This window comes from Mirounga leonina, unplaced genomic scaffold (assembly GCF_011800145.1).
Source record: "Mirounga leonina isolate KUSES-001 unplaced genomic scaffold, KU_Mleo_1.0 Mir_239, whole genome shotgun sequence".
Taxonomy (NCBI): Eukaryota; Metazoa; Chordata; class Mammalia; order Carnivora; family Phocidae; genus Mirounga; species Mirounga leonina.
Genome location: NW_023270624.1, coordinates 266503 through 285133, shown reverse-complemented (window position 1 = coordinate 285133; position 18631 = coordinate 266503). Strand labels below are relative to the sequence as shown.

The window sequence follows — 18631 nt, the reverse complement described above, 5'->3', positions numbered from 1 at the left end:
AGGGGGCGCCTGGGTGGCTCAGTTGTTAAGCCTCTGCCTTCGGCTCAGGTCATGATCCCAGGGTCCTGGGATCGAGCCCCACATCGGGCTCCCTGCTCTGCGGGAAGCCTGCTTCTCCCTCTCCCACTCCCCCTGCTTGTGTTCCCTCTCTCTCTGTGTCTCAGTCTGTCAAATAAATAAATAAAATCTTTAAAAAAAGAAAAAAAAAAAGATTGTGAAAAAGTCCAGAAATGAGGAAGAATGAATGATTATCATCCCTAAACTGTTTTCATTCTGCTAGATTTGACATGTGGGGGACCATTTGGTTTATGTAGTACTGCCTCTTCCCACATGTTTATCAAGCATGACTGTGAGGGTACGTCTTGAAAGTTCTCAATGTTTCAGTGTTAGCTTATGTGAGGCCTCATCTTTTTTTCCTTGTTTTTCAGGGTATCATTGACTACATCTTCTATTCGAAACCTCAGCTGAACACTTTAGGCATCCTGGGACCTCTGGACCACCATTGGCTAGTTGAGAATAATATCAGTGGCTGCCCACACCCACTCATCCCCTCTGACCACTTCTCACTTTTTGCACAACTGGAGCTCTTACTGCCTTTCCTGCCCCACGTTAACGGCATTCACCTTCCTGGCAGGAGGTAGTTAAGTACCTTCAGAGGACGACCTCAGTTTCACTTGTAAACTCATAAAATCTGATTATAGGGGAGTGAGGTATGGCCACCAGGGTTTTTTGTTTTGTTTTGTTTTTTCTTTTTTTTCCTCTTTCTTGATGATTTGAATTTTCAATCTTGATTATTTGATAAGGATATAGTATGAAAGCCAGGTGCTAGCAACAAATTCTGAGCCCAATATGCTTTATATACTGTTAGACAGGGATTGGTGTGTTTACACCTCTCTTTAATTTGTTACAAGTGATTTTCCTGTTTCTTCTATCCAATATAATATTTTCATGCCTTGAAATAGGAAAATGTTTGAACAGCATATTCTCTTTGCACAGAAATCTGTAGCACTACTTTTTTGAGGCCAGTAATAACATCCAGAGACCATTCTTCCATACTTTACTCCCTCCCTTTTCAGACTTGTTTGTAAAATAGAGACTTTGAATTTAGCCTTTATGATTGTATATGATCCACAGAAGACCTGATTTATGAAATTTTGTACTAAAAAAAATCAGATTTGGAAATGATTGTATTGTAAACTAAGGCTAAGTTTTTTTACTGTTTCATGTGTTATAAAGGCCAGCTTGTAAAAGAAGTTGCAACAGACTTTCTCTGCTGATGATTTGCACTGTTAGGGTTTTGTTGGCCCTTTTGTACTACTTTATTTTTAAACTGAGAACATTGCTCTTTAAATCTAAATCTGCTTAAAGCTTTGGACATTTTCTCAGACCAGAGGCAACTTATCCATGAATTCCTGGGTTTTTATAAAAGCTATCTACCAGGACAGATAAGCTGAGCAGTGAATGATCTGTAGGCATTTATGGACTGAATGTAATGGTTGATATATGTACATTCTGATATTTTTAAATCTTTAACTTTTTTAAGTTAAAAAATTACAGCTGCTTGGATGCAGCTTCTTAACTCCTTTTTGAGACACTTCCTGTCCTATCTCCACTGTGCCTGCCTAAATTTGTTCTCACCAAGCACTGCCTGTGCATGCAGAGAAGATCTGTGCAGCCTCTTTTATATTTTTTAAATACTGTTTAACATTTGTGAGAATTTTATGAAAACGCTTTTGTATAAGCTGTGGCTTTTTTTTTCCATTGTGAAGCATTGAATATCACATTTTGGAACATGTTCATAGGTGGGTCCCTGGGTCTTTGCTCACCAGACCCAAGCACTGCTTCTTGGTGTCATTGCACAATGCCGTCCGTCACCCGGAATACTACTATCATGTGAATTCTTTGTTTTCCACGTATTCCTTCATCTCCGTGTTTTTTTAAAAATCATTCCTTTCTTTTTTTTTTTTAAATAATTTTCCATTTATGAAGCAGTGTAAATGAGATGTATTTTCAAAACAGGTCCCTGAGACAATTCTTCAGATCATTTATAAAGTGACTAAGTCATTTTAATAGGTCAGCCAAGGTAAAAGTTCTGTTGCACCCTGTATTTTGCCCATAACATCAGTAGTAGATGCGAGATTAAAGCTAGCTTTTAACTTTGCAGAGTTAACTTGTATGTATTCTGTTCTCATTCATTCTTCTCTCAAAAATCAAATGAATTCAGAGGGAACTTGGTCTAACTGCTTTTGTTTCAACTGCAGGCAGGGGAGCAAAAGGACAACATGTGAGCAGTAAGAAAAACATGTTGAAATGTTATTAACAATTTTTATACAGAAAATGAGTCATTTTGAATAATGACTTAAAATTTTATGAAAAATATTCAGCACTTAAATGTGCTTACTCTGTTTTTAAGAGAAAATAAAATTACATACTGTTTAAATAAATGATTTTTTTTTTCTTTTTTAAAGAATTTTCCAAAAGGTTTTGATCTTGAATCTTTGTCTGGGACCTGATTTTTCCTTTGAGGTTTTTTTAAGATTTTGTTGTGATGGCTTTTTATTTTTTGCTTTTTTGTTTAGGTTGTGCTGACACCAAACACGTCCAGTTTATAATCAGTACATTGGAAAGCTGGTTTTATTGATGTAGAACCAATGCATAACTCTTTATGGGGTTTTTGTTTTTATTTTATTTTATTTTATTTTATTTTATTCTATTTTATTTTATTTTATTTTATTGTAAGGTGTGAATAAAAGGTGTGTTTACTCATTTTTCCTAAACACTGTGTTGGTAATGTGCATCATGACAATTTCCAGCAAAGGTGAGCTGGAGCTGGTTGGACTGATGAGGCAATGAGACCGCTTTTCCTATGATCTGCATTATGTGATAACAGGTCCAGAGAGCTTTATGGAGAGGGAGGGGAGAAGCACTTACCCGTTTGTATTTGTTAATGGAGGATGTATTCTTTTCATAGACGCTGGAACTAGAGTGCACTTGTTAGATGCTAAAGGTTTGAGCTTTACACAAAAATGTTTTCATCTGTATTTGTTATTGTCTGCAATATATTTGAATTTGGGGGCAGCATAGTAAGATATAAGGGCCTGTTATGTCTTGAGACTATTTGTTCTTGCCTCTTCTGGGCACACTGCATTCTGTGGGTCAGTTTGAACAACCTCTCCATCTTATTTAGACAGTGATAAATTGAACCAAGAGTGTAGACTTACAACTGTAACCTTCAAAAGAGGAAGAAATATTTTGGGTCTGTAGGGAATAAACAGTCACACCAAAATAGATTGGTACTTTTGTTAAGCAAGGTTTTGTGTTCTAAATATCTTCTGTGTCCTGGATAATTTCCAGTAATCCAAACTCTTTAAAATGCAATAAAAACTAGTATGTTTTCTCAGTATAGATTTTTTTTCAAAATTCTGTAACAGATCTATTTAATGTGGTGTTGCCATAATGTAATTTCAGTGTTCTTGCTGGATAAATCCATTTTATGAATGTTTTACAGAAAATTTGGGGTATGTTTTCTGTTTTTACTGATCAGAAATTTGGAGGCACACAATTCCTTGTTGTAAATCTCTTGAAGTACATTTTACCGTGTTATTGGTAATTATTTATGCGTTGAGAATTTAAATAATGTTCATCAAAATTAATTTATGGCATAATTTAAACTAAAGTAGAAATAAATTGTTGATTGCAACTTTACTAGTCCTAGAAGACAGTCAAGGAACATCTCCAAGAAATGTGTTTTTATTCTTGATTTGGTGACAGCCAGGAAAACTTATATTGAGTTAGCACTTTGAAACCTAAGGACATTATTAAATTGGGTGGGATGCACTTCTAAATGTTGAAATTAACATTTCAAAGCTCTTCTAAGATTCAGGTTTTCAGTAATAAATTCCAGTTGTATTATTCCGTTTTTTTTTACTGTTTAAATTCATGGAATTAGTTTCCATAGTGACTTAAGGTTTGGGGGTCATGTCATATTAAGACAAAAGCCAACCTAGGCAGAATAGTTACAGCAGTTTGTTCTTTTGATGAACCAGTCAGAATTTTCAGTACAAATGCTGCAGATAATTCAAAGAACACCTTTAGCAAGTGTTTCTCCCCTACTCGTAAACAGTATTTTAAGATGTTCACTTTGCTCTTCTTTTTGGTTACATAAAATTTAATAACCGGTATGTTGAAGTAGTGTCTAAAATAGAGTATCTAGTCTTTATTCACAGTACATTATATTGTGTAATGCACTGGACTAATTTTTGTTTACCATTCATGTAACAAAACCCAGCACATTATCTGCACTAAGCTCAAAGAATGTCGCATTTGCCTAGGCAGCTCTTTGATAAGGGTGATGGGAAACCGAATATGTACCTATGGACTGGTGGTAACAAGGGCTTTTACTGTTCTTTTCAGTGGAACCTTCTTGGTCAAATTGTAACTAGCTAGTATTATATTTATATACAGGGTCTCTTTTCTTTACTGATGTATTTTCCTACTCATAGCCAACCAATAAATTCAATATCTGTTTCAAATATTTTAAAAGTGTAATTTGTATAGCTGTAGTACTGAGGTTCGAGAAAAATAAATGTTAGCAGACCACATAATTAAAATTTTGAGTCACCTGGGGCAGGGTTGTAACTCACCCTTTGAAAGGGGGAAGGGTGAATGGGGGACGAGGGCCATGATATGGGGAGATGCTGCATTGGCTGTGTTGTTCTGTAGAACACTTACATCTTTGCCAAAGTTCATTTTTTTATTTAGGCAACTGATGGTCCATATGCATTTAGGAATTTTGTCATTGTTACCATATACCTCGTTAATACAAGAAATGGGCTCATGTCTTCGTCTTTTAGAAGGAGTTTTGACATATTTTAAATAAATGCTTTTAAATATGGTGACAAACATTGTGTTGGTGGGGTTCTACTAATTGATTAGATGTTTTACTTTTCACATGTATATTTTACTGTATATATAAACTTTAAAAATGTGACTTCCCAACTCTTCAGAAAAAGTCCATTTGTATTTTAGAAACTGCTTTCTATGACAAATGTGAATTTTTAATGTAGATGCTAGAAAAAAATCACTTAAAATCAGATGACAGTGTTTGCCAAGATGTCCACTTTTTTTTAAAATTTTTTAATTTTTAAAGATTTTATTTATTTGTCAGCACACAAGCAGGGGGAGCAGCAGGCAGAGGGAGAAGCAGGCTCCTCACCAAGCAGGGAGCCCGATATGGGACTCGACCCCAGAACTCTGGGATCATGACCTGAGCTGAAGGCAGACGCTTAACTGACTGAGCCACCCAGGCGTCCCAAGATGTCCACTTTTTAAAGTAGGCATTTTCTACCTAATCCTTAATATATAATTTTACCTCTGTAACAGAAGTCTTGTTCCTCTTTATAATTGTCAAAAAGTAAGTGTATGAAAAAGTAAATGAAATGCCCATGTTACTTTATAAGTTCTAGTTTATGTTCTTGAGAGGAACCAGGTACCTAAGGGAACACAAAAGTGAAATATATTTAGAATAATGCTTTTGTGTTCTATGTAATGTTGCATATACTGAGAATTCCCATTTTGGAGTATTATTTAGGTGTTCAAGTTTAAATTGATTTTTAAGTTTCATAAGTACTATAAAGACAATTTTAATAAACAGATTATGTGTTAGAAGACTCTTAAGATAGTGTTTAGTAGAATTTTACAAGAGTTTGAGAAATATCTAAGTTAATTTCCTCCAAATAGTGAAACATAAAATGTTCTGAGTGCTTCCCAGATGACTCTAACCCACCAGTCTATAGGAATTGGGAAAACTGCTGGATGACAAGGTGGCCTGTGAACCAGTTTCTGTGGTTTCTTTAGCTACATTAACATTTTTAATCAAATAAATAAGGAGATGGCAGTTTTTAAAGTCGGCAAACTTCAGATCACTCTAATGCATTAAAAAGCTGTTAAATTATTTTGGGCCTGTCCTAAGAAATTTTGCTCACTACACCAATGTGCCCAGAGGCGGGCGGGCTCGAGAGTTTTTACTGCCAGATATTGTCAACCTTCCTAGCACAGTGAGTAAGCTGCAGGCCCCAAGGAGCCCGTCAGCACAACGGTGTCTTAGTTAATGCCTCATCCACCAGCCCTACAGCCCGGTGAGTTCAGTATCTTCCCTGTGCGGCACACCTACTAACTTATACTGTTCCCCAACTTCATGTAATTCTTGAAAACCTGGTCTGTTAAGGACACTGAGGAGGAATGATGGTGTGACCAAAACCAGGTAGAAGTCTGCAGGATGCAGGGCTTGCTTCCCGTTTAATATTCACGCTGGTGCGGGTGGCTGGTTCTCAGGGCAGTGACGTACGTGTGAGGGGCATGTGCTCAACATTGGGAGCTTTGTGAGTTACCAGAACCTTTTTCCTCTACTCCCTGACATGATGCTTGCTAGTGATAACTTTGAACAGCCCCGATGGTGTGGGCGCTGTGTGTAGTTGGTCCATTTTGGTGATCAGAGTTCTTAATGTACTTTTCTTGGTCACCATACTGATCCATACTTATTTGCAATTTCTTCTCGTCAGACACTGCGCTAAGATTGGAAATGTATACCAGGTACGGAGGGAGCAAATCTCTGTCTGCATGAGCCTTTACAGTTTTACAGAGGCGACCTTAGAGTTAGTTTTGTAGGACTAAGAACTTGTTTCCCAGATGAATAATAGCAAATTATTCATCCCAGATTTGTGAAATCCTGCGTAGTTACGAATTTCGAAACAGGAGGGGGTCTTCAGTGGGAAGCACACTGGTGGAGTGTCTGGAACACTGGATGCCTTTGGAACCTTGAGCCACGTGCTAAAGTTTGAACTTAATCCTGCAGGTGGTGATAAAGAGCCAGGTAAGGGTTTTAAATAGGAGCAACATTACCAGGTTTATGTTTCAGAAAGGTTGCTGTAGCAGTGCTCTGGAGGGTGGATTAGAACAGGAAAACTAGTTAACTGGCTTCTGGCATGGTCCAGTTGACAGGATAAGCTGAGGATGGCATGCCAGGAAGTAAGAGAAAAAAGGAAGGAGAACTTGAAATGTTCAGGAAATAGAATCAATAAGAATCTTGATTTGTCCCTCATCACTTGTGGGTGAAAAGACAGGTAAGTGAGTTTTGTTCAGTCACTCATTACTTTCATTAGGCAAACCCTGACTTACCGTCCCTTATGGTGTTTGCTGCCAAGGCCCTCCTTTCTCCTTTACTGACCTCACAAAAACATTTAGGCAAAGAATTTTGTTTCTCAAGCTATACTTCACTTCATTTTGCTTTATTTTTCATTCAGAGTTTAGTCTGCAAAAGAGATCCAGTATGTCCCTAACTGAATAGTTAAGTAATTAATAGGCATTAGAAGATACTTTAATAGAGCAACCCATTACAAATGGAAGGAATCCGAGAATTCTAAGTTTCCCGTCATGCAGAGGATTAGCCTCTGCCTCTAGCCTAGCCTCTAGCCACATGTGCCTTTGGAGCTCTTGAAATATGCCTAGTGGGACTGGGATTGTAAGACGTTTTTCGGTTTCAGTGAAACTGTACTGTTGTGCTAGGACCAAATTTCCCTTTATCTGACACATTGTGTAAGATGTGAAACCAATGTATTGCTTGTGTTACACATCTCCAGTTGATGTCAAAGAACTGATTCCATCCTAACAATATTTTACTAACCAAAGTAACCATAATATGTTTGAGTACTTTCTGCCAGCAGCATGACTTGCTGTGCCTGTGTAAATCATTAGTGATTGGGATGCCTTTGTTCATTTTAATATAAATTCTTTTTCTGTTTAAAAAATTAAGTATGGGCAAATTATTAAATTTAAAATCAGTGCTGATTCAGAACTGAGCTAGTCCCACAACTGGAACAATAAAGACTAGAATTCGTCACGAATTTCATGATGAATGATGATTGCAATTTGTTGCACCAGAGGAAAAGGAAAAACCAGTGTAAAAAAATTAAAGGTAGTGAAGTGAGCAACAGTAGGATACATTTTCTTCAAATATTTACTGAATTTTATGTTTCCTGTCAACAGTCAAAAAAGAATAATAGATGAAATTAATCACCTGAAATAAGGATTAGAGGTCCAACAGATTTTTTTTTTTTAACTATAACAGGATATGAGCTTGTGGATTTGGCCAGCTATAAAAGGGCTTGTATTCTTTTTTTTTTTTTTTAAGATTTTATTTATTTATTTGACAGAGAGAGACACAGCGAGAGAGGGAACACAAGCAGGGGGAGCGGGAGAGGGAGAAGCAGGCTCCCCGCGGAGCAGGGAGCCCGATGTGGGGCTCGATCCCAGGACCCTGGGATCACGACCTGAGCCAAAGGCAGACGCTCAACGACTGAGCCACCCAGGCGCCCCAAAAGGGCTTGTATTCTTCCACAGGAAAAAAAAATTAATGGAGATACGGTATTAGGGAAATTTTGTTAGAAAATGAAGACACAAAAATGAAATATTTTCAGTTATAACAGTTACCTAATAAGACCTCCCTAATACTCCTAAAGACGGTTCAGAATGTAAAAGTTTAAAGTACTTACTAGCCTTAGATGAGTTGTGTGATATAAAAGGCAGCAGTTGATGCTTTTTCTTAAAGGACTTCCAAATTTACAAAGAAATGTGAACTCTCAGCCTAAAATCAGACTGACGACATAGATATTTTTGCATCTTTTACATCTGCCAAAGAATTTCTTCTAGATACGAAGAAAGATCGTTTCTGTCACTACAGATAGTGCTCAGCTATGTTAGGTCAAAAATCTGGGTTTATTAGAATTTTAATGAACCTGGATTTCCTTTATTGTTTCGTTTCACCTTATGATGCTTATTGAAAATAGTTGCGCTTACTATTCTGAAACAGACTGAAAAGTGTCATAGTTGTTAAAATTAAGTTTATATAATTTCAAATCAAGAAACCATCACCAGTTTGTGAAGACTATTCAGAGGGATAGAAGGCAATTTAATGATCTTGTCTTCTTTACTGATGCCCATTGGTTGAATTATGAAGGAACTTTAGCAATGGTTCACTATTCGTTTAATACCAGTTTATCTTGCAACAAAAGAAATGCTTGCTAAATATTCAGTAATCAAAAGCAAACCATGTCTCTATGATACACATTTTCTTACCAGTATCAGTCTGCATATGGGTGAACCAAAACTGAAGCTCCAAGGAGAGGAAAGAGTATTCGTGACCTTCACAGGCAGGTCCAAGAATTTATGTTGAACTTCATGATACAAACCAAGAACACGGATTTTTGTATATTTTCTAACAAATTTTAACTGTCATCACATTTTGTAAATTGGCTGCTAAAACTACAAGAAAAATTGGAAGAACGCTCTGTTGATACCTTGGTAAGTTAGAGTTGCTTTTCAAATTACGCAAATTTGAATTTGATGTTACTCTAGAGCAGACATAAGAATTAATGAGTACTGGAATGAAAATGTTCTTAACTTGGAGAGAAGTTGATAAGCTTTTGCTACAAAGTTAAATAGATTATAAAAGAATAAACCAGTTTTGTTGATGTGGTTTCAGAAAAATTTTTAATGACTTTTGATGATTCACTTGTGGGAAAACAAGTGTATTTGGGATAATTTGGATATATGAATCTACTTTTTCAGTTATGTTTTATGTAATTGTTAAAATCATTAAAATATTACACTAGAAAATATTAATGCAAAAAGTAGTAAAGGAGGAATAGACAAAAGCATGAGACTGAAAAAAATGGCAGGCATAAATCCAATAATATTAAATGTGAGTAGATGAAGCAAGGTCAGACTGGATAAAAATAATCGAACCATATGTTAACTAGAGGAGATACACTTTAGATTCAAAGACACAAACAGGTTGAAATAAAAGGATGGAAGAAGGTATGCAAACAAACTAAGAAAGTTGTGTGGCTATACTAGTAAGACAAAATATACTTGAAAACAAAAAACATTACTAAAGATAAAGAACTTTTTATAATCATGAGCAATGCTAAACGATAACCACAAACTGCGTGAAGCAAAACTAACAGAATAAAAGGGATAGACAATCAACATGAATAGTTGTCCAATACCCCATTCCCAATGGATAGAACAACTAGGCAGAAGATCAACAAGGAAATAGGATACTTGAACTGGGCTTATGCCCAGTAGATGTAACAGACATGTATAGAACATTCTACCTAATCATCCCAGAATGCATATTCTCAAGGGCACATGGACCATTCCCCAGTAGACCATAGGCTATGCCATAAAGCAAACCAAGAAGTTTAAAGAATTGAAATTGTACCAAGTATATTCTCTGATCATAATGAAGGGAAGCTAGGAAGGAAGTTGGGAAATTTGGAAATATGTAGAAGTTAAACTACACTCCTAAATAACAATGGGCCAAAGGAAAAAAATCTGAAGAGAAATCAGAAAATACTTCAAAATAAATGAAAAGACATAACACACCAAAACTTACGTGATGCAGTGAAAACAGTACTTAAAGGGAAATTTGTAGCTGTAAATACCTACATTTTAAAAGATCTCAATAACCTAATCTTCCACTTCAAAACACTGGAAAACAAAGAGCAAGGTAAACCCAAAACAAGGAGAAGAAGGGACATAATAAGGACTGGAGCGGAAAATAATGAAATAGAGAATAGAAAAACAGAGAAATCAACAGATGTAAAAGTTGATTCTTTGGAAAGATCAGCAAAATTGATGAGCCTTATACTGAGCAGAAAAAAAAATTACTAAAATCAAGAATAAATGGGGGGACATTACTACCAACCTTACAGAATAAGGAGGATTATTATGGAGTACTATGGACAGTTTTTGTCTAATGACAGATTGTGTAGATCAAATAGACAAATTCTTAGATAAATTACCAAAACTGACAAGAAGAAATAGAAAATCTAAATAAATGTATAACAAGTAATTGAATTAAAAATGAAAACTATATAGAAAGAAAAGCCCAGGTCCAGATGGTTTCACTGGTGACTTCTTCCAGGTACTTAAGAATAATTCTTCACAATCCCTTCCAAAAATTAGAAGGCCAATGTTACCTCTGATAACAAAGCCAAAGATGTCACAGGGAAAGAAAACTACATGCTAATCCTGCTTATGAATAAAGCTAGGAAAATCTTCAGCAAAATACCAGAAAACCGAATCCAGCAATATGTAAAATGATTATACACCATGGCCAAATGGGATTTATCTAAAAAATGTGAGGTTGGTTTAATATCCCCACTTAATATAATACACTCTATCAGTAGTATGAAGGGCGATACCACAGGATCATTTCATTAGGCACAGAAAATGTATTGACAAAATTCTATAACCTTTCATTTAAAAACAACAATGAAACACCAAACTAGGAATGGAGGAGAACTTCCTCAGCCTGATAAAAGGCTTTTACAAAGAACCTACAACTGACATCCTACTGTGAAGGCTTTCCCTCTAAGATCAGAAAAAAGACAAGATGTTCACTCATCACTTCTCTTCAACATTGTACCAGAAGTTCTAGCCAGGGAAATAAGGCTTGAAAATGAAATAAAAAGTAGTAAGATCAGAGAGGAATAAGTAAATCTATATTTGCAGATGACATGATCTTGTACATAGAAAACCCCAAGTAATCCACACACCAAAAACCTATTACAACTAATTAATGAATTCAGTAAAGTTATTAGAAACAAGATCAATATACAAAAATCATTGTATTTCTATTCACTAGCAAAGAACAAATAAAAAATAAAAGCAATTGCATTACAATAATAATAAACAGAGTAAATACTTAAGAAATTTAATGAAAGAAGTGGAAGACGGGATGCCTGGGTGGCTCTGTTGGTTAAGCAACTGCCTTCGGCTCGGGTCATGATCCTGGAATCCTGGGATCGAGTCCCACATCGGGCTCCCTGCTCTGCAGGGAGTCTGCTTCTCCCTCTGACCCTCCCCCCTCTCATGCTCTCTCTCTCTCATTCTCTCTCTCAAATAAATAAATAAAAGTATTTTTTAAAAAAGTGGAAGACTTGTACACTGAAAATTATAAAACATTGAAAGAAGACCTAAGTAAGTGTTAAAACTTTTCATGTTCATGGACTGAAACACCTAATATTATTAAGATGGTGATACTCCCCAAATTGATCTATAGATTCAATTGTAGTCCTATCATAGTTCCAGCTGGCTTTTTGTTTGTTGGAGAAATTGACAAGCTGACCTTAAAATTCATGCAAATCCAAGGAACTCCAAAGAGCCAAACGATATTGAAAAAGAACAAAGTTGGAAGACTTAAACTTCCTGAGTTCAAAATGTATTACAAAGCTTCAGTAATCAAGAAGTCTGGTATTGGCCTAAGGATAGCATAGATGGATCAATGGAATTTAATCGAGAGACCAGAAATAAACCCTTACATTTATGGTCAATTGATTTGAGACACAGGTAACCAAGACACCTTATTAGGGGAAGGAATAGTGTCTTCAACAAGTGGGGCTGGACAGCTGAATATCCACAACCAAAAGAATGAAGTTGGACCTCAGTCTCACACCATGTACAATAAGTAAAAGGAATTAAAAAAAAAAATTTTTTTTAAATGTAAGAGCTAAAACTAAAATCCCTTAGGAAAAAACGTTGGTATAAATCTTCATGACCTTGGGTTGAGTAATAGTTTCTTAGATAAGACATCTTAAAGTGCAAGCAACCAAAGGGAGGAAAAGAGATAAATTCGATTTCATCAGAATTAAAAACTTTCGTGCTTCAAAGGAAAAGAAAGTGGAACCACAGTCCATAGAATGGGAGAAAATATTTGTAAACCATGTATCTGATGAGTCTAGTCTCCAGAATATATAAAGAACTATTACAACTCAACAATGAAAAAAGAGCCCAATTTAAAAATGGGTAAAGAATTTGAATAGACCTTCTCCAAAGAAGACCTGAGTTTCTCTTTGGCGTGATAAAAATGTTATGAAATTGGATAGAAGTGATGGTTGCGCAGCATTGTGAATATTCTAAAAACCTCTAAATTATATACTTTAAAAAGGTAAATTTTATAGTATATGAATTATCTCAAAAAAACAAACGATATCATTTTGTATGATTTCTTCTGGGACTTGAATTATTTGAGATTCACTCATGTTAACGCATGTAGTTGTAAGCTGCATTGTGATATTGCATTGTATGAACATTCCAAACTCTACCCTTCCCTGCAAGTATCTTTGAATCGTTTCTAGTTTTCTTCCTCCTTCCCCCAACCCTTACAAACCACTCTGCTCTGAACATTCTGGTAGGTGCCACTGCCTGTGAGCATCTCTGGAGTATAATCTTGAGGGTTGGAATTGCTAGGTGTTGGGGCACGCGTGTGTTTGACTTTACTAGATATGCTTACTCCTGTCCAAAGTATTTCTGCTTACTGTCCCACCAGAAGTTTATAAGATTTTGCCATTGTTCCCCAACTTTGCCAATGCTCGTTTTTGTCTGACTTAGTTTTTGGCAATCTGATGGGTATAATGGTAACCCATCATGATTTCTGTTTGTATTTCCCTTATTAATGGCATATTTTTTTGCTATTTCGAGTTCCTTTTATGATTTTATGTCTGTTGAGGATTTTGTCCTTTTCTGGTTAATTCATGATTCTTTATGTACTCAGGGTACTTACCCTTTATTGGTTAATGTGTATTGCATATCTTTCCTCAGTTGTCTTTTAATATTTTAATGTTTTTAACTTTGTACTTTGAAATATTTTTCAGTTTTCAAAATAATGATTTTTAAAAGATTTTATTTATTTATTTGACAGAGAGAGAGCACAAGCAGGGGGAGTGGCAGGCAGAGGGAGAGGGAGAAGCAGGCTCCCCTCTGAACAGGGAGCCGGATGTGGGACTTGATACCAGGACCCTGGGATCATGACCTGAGCCAAAGGCAGACGCTTAACCAACTGAGCCACCCAGGTGCCCCAGTTTTCAGAATAATGAACTGATTTTCTTGTGTCCTCCAAAGGTTACCAAACAGTCTATTTTTTCCCTCTGTATCAAAAACTTACAGAATAAGCATATTTGATGAGTGTCATCCATTCCACTTACTACCATTACTGATGATCAAATTACCTCATCCTTGGCCAGTGACTTACTCAGACTGATCCCTGTGTCTTTTTGGCACAATCCTGGTAGTCTTCAGCAGCTTCTATTCTGGTATAAAAAGATGTTCAAGGTTCATCTTTTATATTTCCTGCTCTGTATCTGGAACCAGCCATTTCTCTGAAGACTCCTGGTTCCTTCAGTAAGAAATGGTACCTGGAGGCCACAGTCTGGATACAAGGATTCTCCTTGCTCCTGGATTGGTCAGTTTCTAGAAACTTTCAGGGGATGAAGATAAGAGAGTTTTTTCCCTTTACAGATAAAATACACCAAACAATTATAATTGTACTTTTTGTTAGAATTTTGAGTTCTAAAGTTTTTATGAAACCTTAATCTTATGTCAGCACCTCCTTTCTACTTTGCCAGGCATCTCAGGTTTCAATGACACTGATGTAATTACTCATTTGAGTTTGGCCATCTGACGGGTATAATGGATTTACATGGAAATATTCTGCAGAATATACAGAGAACGGCCTCAGTGTGGCACCACCACCACCAAGAAAAGTTTGATGGTTTTTACAGTTCTTCTAATCCTTGGGATGTTACCCACCCCCTCCCAGAATATAGAGTTAAATTACTATATTTTCATGTTATTTGGAATAGTTACTCTTTTTTTTTTTAAGTCTATTTATTTTTTTTTACTAATCTCCACCTTCACTGTGGGACTTGAACTCGCGACCCTGAGATCAAGAGTCGCACGCTTTTCCAACTGAGCCAGCCAGGTGCCCTGGAAGAGTTACTCTTTGGTGATTCTACCACCACTGGAAACAAAATTAGGTTCGTTTCTCATTTTTTATTATCTCAATTTTTAGAAGTTTTTAAAAAAAAAATTTTGGTCTTTTAGAATCATGTAAAATATTTACATAGTTACCAAGTCAAATGGGCAAAATAAGATATTTAAGGAAATCTAGCTTTCCACCATATTCCCTCTTTACGTGGGGAATGATGGTTGGTCTTTTCGCAGGAATCTATAGGGGGGAGGAAACCGATGGAGTTAACCTCGGGGCTTCAAATGTCACTCAGGGTCTCCCTCTTCTACTAAGTGCTGGGACTCCCCCTCCAGTGTTTGCTTCGGAGGCTCCAGAGGCAGGAGGCAGCAGGGCTAGGAGGGGATTGGAATCAAGGCAAGAAGAAATCAGCCCCAAAGCTGCTGTTATCCATGTTTATTGGGAGAGCAGGGGAAGGGCTTGGGTGGTCAGGGCTGGGTGGCAGGTCCCCAGCCTGCAGATGGCAGCATCTTGTCCCCGGGCAGGGATACTCCAGGCTCCGCTCAGCCAAGGTACATCAGGGCCCCCTGCAAAGGAGAAGCCAGGTTTGTGCTCTCCTCCAGCCCACTGCCACCGAGCACCTGAGGGGACTCAGGGCAGAGTTCCTGGAGGGGTCACACCTTACCCCCAGGGGCCCTCTGCAGCCTCCCTGCCTTTCACATGGGGTCAACCCGGTTCCCACCCAAGGCCATCCTGCTTCTCTTGGGGATGGGCCATGAGCTTTCCCTGACATGGGGCCAGGACACCTTCGTAGCATTTTGAGGAGTGAGGTGTTTCCATTGTGTGGGGGGCTCGGGAGGGCCGCCCTCACAGGGAGTGCCCAGGGTGCCCACATACCAGCAGTGCCTTCACGGCCCCCATGGCCTCCACGGCCTCAGGGCCCAGCTCAGCCACACACTTCCTGGAACCCTCCACCAGATGCTCCACCGGGATCCCCAGCATGCTCAGCATAAACTTCAGGAGGTTGAAGCCTCCGAGGAAGGGGTGGACCCTGGCCCCTGCCCTGGCCTCTGCAGCAGGGTTGAGGGCATTCAAAGCAGAGGCCACAGGCTTGGCCGTGGAGTTCACGAAGAAAGCGGCGGCCGCAAACACAAGAACCGCGCCATCGGGACTGGTGCTCCGTGGAGACCAGCTAAGGGCCTGGCTCCTCCAGGAGGTGCCATGCACCCCTCACCCCCACTCCCTCCTTTGCCCACAGCTGCCCAGTCTGAGCTGGGGCGTCCCAGCTGCTTGGAAGAGGCAACCACGTCAACAGATCGCCGTGGCCCAGCAAGCAGGTGGCTGGACAGAGGCACACACGAGGCGGCCCCAGCATGGAGGGAGGAGAGGAAAGCTCTGAGCGGCGGCCCAGGCAGGCTCCTCGGAGGAGGGGACACCTGGGCTGTGCCTTGAAGGATGAAGCAGAAAGCAGACAGGTCGTTCCAGACCAGGGTCAGCCCTGGCACTAGCCCACCCTGGAGTTGGGTAAAAAGGAGAAACCAGGGCCGGTAGGGACATGAGAGGAAGCCTGAGGGCCCTGGGCAGGGCAGCCCCCAGAGGGCCTTGAAGGCCCCAGGAAGGAGCCGGACTTCCTGCCCAGAGGGATGGGGAGCCCTAGGGGGTAGTAAGCAGAGGAGTGGCCTGGTGCCCAAGGCAGAGGCGACAGGGTCAGGACCTTTGGGGCCAGGGGACGAGCAGAGCCACCGCCAGGCCCCCGTGGCAAGGAGCTGGGAACTGAGGCCTGCAGGCACTCGCTGGGGTGGCTGAGCAGAGCCACACAGAGCGCCAGGAAGGCAGCGGTGAGCTTCAGGGTGGACTGGCTCCGTGGCGGCTCCTGGGAACAGAGACAGGCTCTGCTGTGGGCATCATGTACCCTGGGCTCTCCCCTCGCCCGGGCTGGGGCCTCACCCACCACATCCTCCTGAGAAATGTGCTGTTTGCTCTGCCAGTGGAGCCCTGGCCAACTTCCTGCTCGGGCTGGTGAGCGCTGGGAAACCTGTGTCCCCCTACCCCACCTGGGTCTCAGGGACTTCCTGTTGGCAGGGCCCCCGGGCACGAGGGCTGGGCACTTCCGTGAGAGCCGGAATGCATTCTGCGCTCTGTGGGCACAAGGCTCACCCAGGCTTTGGCCTTTACAGAGAGCTCTCTGTTCTGACCCCATCTGGCCCTCCAGCCGTGCTTGTGGGCCAGGGTGAGGAAGGGGCAGATGTGTGACCATGGAAATGGCATGCAGTGGGGGTCCTCCTGGCTTCCCGGGCCCTGGAGAGGCAGAGAAGAAACTCCAAGCAGCAATCCCCTCCCCCCAGGTTAGGCCTTGCTCCTGGTCACCTCCCTGGTGGGGCCACAGGCAGCTACCAGTGAGAACAGAAGGACCCAGCACATGCTCCCATCTTTGCAATCAGTCTCCATGCCAAAAGTTTCTTTAAAAGTCCTCACACATCGGTCACTACAGAGTATGACAGTGGAGGATAAGAAAACATATTTAGCCCCGTGACATTTAGGCTCATCAGTGGGAAGATCTGAGTTTTCAGGGAGTGTCCCGGAATACCCCCACTTTGGTTATGAGGGGGTCTTGACCTTTGCAGCCCAGTGGGTGTCCAGCCACTCCTGAGCCCCCAGGCCCCCATGCACCCTGTGCAGGTGCTTTGCACCCTCCTGCCTGCAGACAGCATGGGGCTCAGTAGTAGCCGTGATCAGCGCGTGCACATTCGTGTGGTCTTCACGCAGTTCTTACACTTTCCCCTGGCTGTTTGCGGGGGGGGGTTTGCATTATAAATGTATGTTCTGTTGATCATTGTGGAAGTAATTTCAATAGGAAATGCATTTCAACATGTAAAACTTGACCCTCGAGGGATTTTTTCTGAAGGGATGCTGGGACAAGACCTGACGAAAGCAGGGCGGGGTTAAAGGGGCAGCAGGGTGGGAAGGGCAGCTCGCCCCGGGCTGTGCCCATGGTGCCCTGAGCCTCGTCCTCTCCAGGGGACACTTTCTCTGGCCAGCGCCCTCCCTGCAAAGCCTGGGCGGGCAGGTGGGATTACCTTCTTCCCACCACAGGCTGAGGGAGCTGGGGCCGGGGGAGGGGGGGAGATCGGAAGGGTTTGTTTCTCTGTGAAGTCATGCACTTGAGTGAGGTCACATACTTTGAGGAGAAGCTGAGGCAGCTGAGGATTGTGTGTGTGTCGGGGTGGGGTGGGTGGTGCTGCTGGAATGTTCTCAGAGGCCTCTTGTTCCTTTGAGACCTGGACGCGTGGATCTCGAAAGAGCAGGTGTGGCTCCTCCCAGCTTGGGGTTGGAAGGAAGCCTGCAGGATCCCAGGGTCGCCCAACCGCTCAGGTGCAGCCGCAGCCAAAGGACCCCAGACCCACCGGAGCCTTGGGGGTGGGCGTGGGGAATCTCAGGGGGAGAACCACGAGGAGAGATGGAGGAGGGCTGGGGTCAGGCTCCATTCTCCGTGGGGACTTGAGCCGTGACTTTCAACTAACATTTGGTTGTGGGAAAGACGGACGGGGCCGCTCTCTTCTTGGTCAAACTCAGCACGTGCCCGCATTGCTGGCTTCACCCAGACCCCGTGGCTGCCGGCGGCCAGAGCGCACCCCTGTCTGCACAGCCTGAACAGCACAGTGGAACATAGTTCCGGATCACAACTGGGAGAGGGCAGGATGCTGGGGGAGTGGTGCTCAGAGTCGACCTCATTACTCACCCATTGCACGGTTCCGGGGGCTGTTTGTTGGTAGCAGGGCTCAGGATGCCAGGGAGCACTGCGCCTGTCATTGACAGCAGGGCTCA

The 18631-nt window shown here is 41.0% G+C and overlaps 1 protein-coding gene across 2 annotated transcripts in view; it reads left to right on the top strand.

Moving 5' to 3' along the window:
* The window catches only part of CNOT6 (CCR4-NOT transcription complex subunit 6), a 72256-nt gene extending 67724 nt beyond the window's left edge, over nt 1-4532 (top strand). The window contains exon 12 of one of the 2 annotated variants that reach the window (XM_035029367.1): nt 429-4532. In XM_035029367.1, coding sequence (XP_034885258.1) covers nt 429-641 — 213 coding nt within the window. In that variant the 3' untranslated portion in view covers nt 642-4532. The remainder of the gene's footprint in view (nt 1-428) is intronic. The other variant, XM_035029368.1, reaches the window with a different exon arrangement.
* Nucleotides 4533-18631: the final 14099 nt, after the last annotated feature.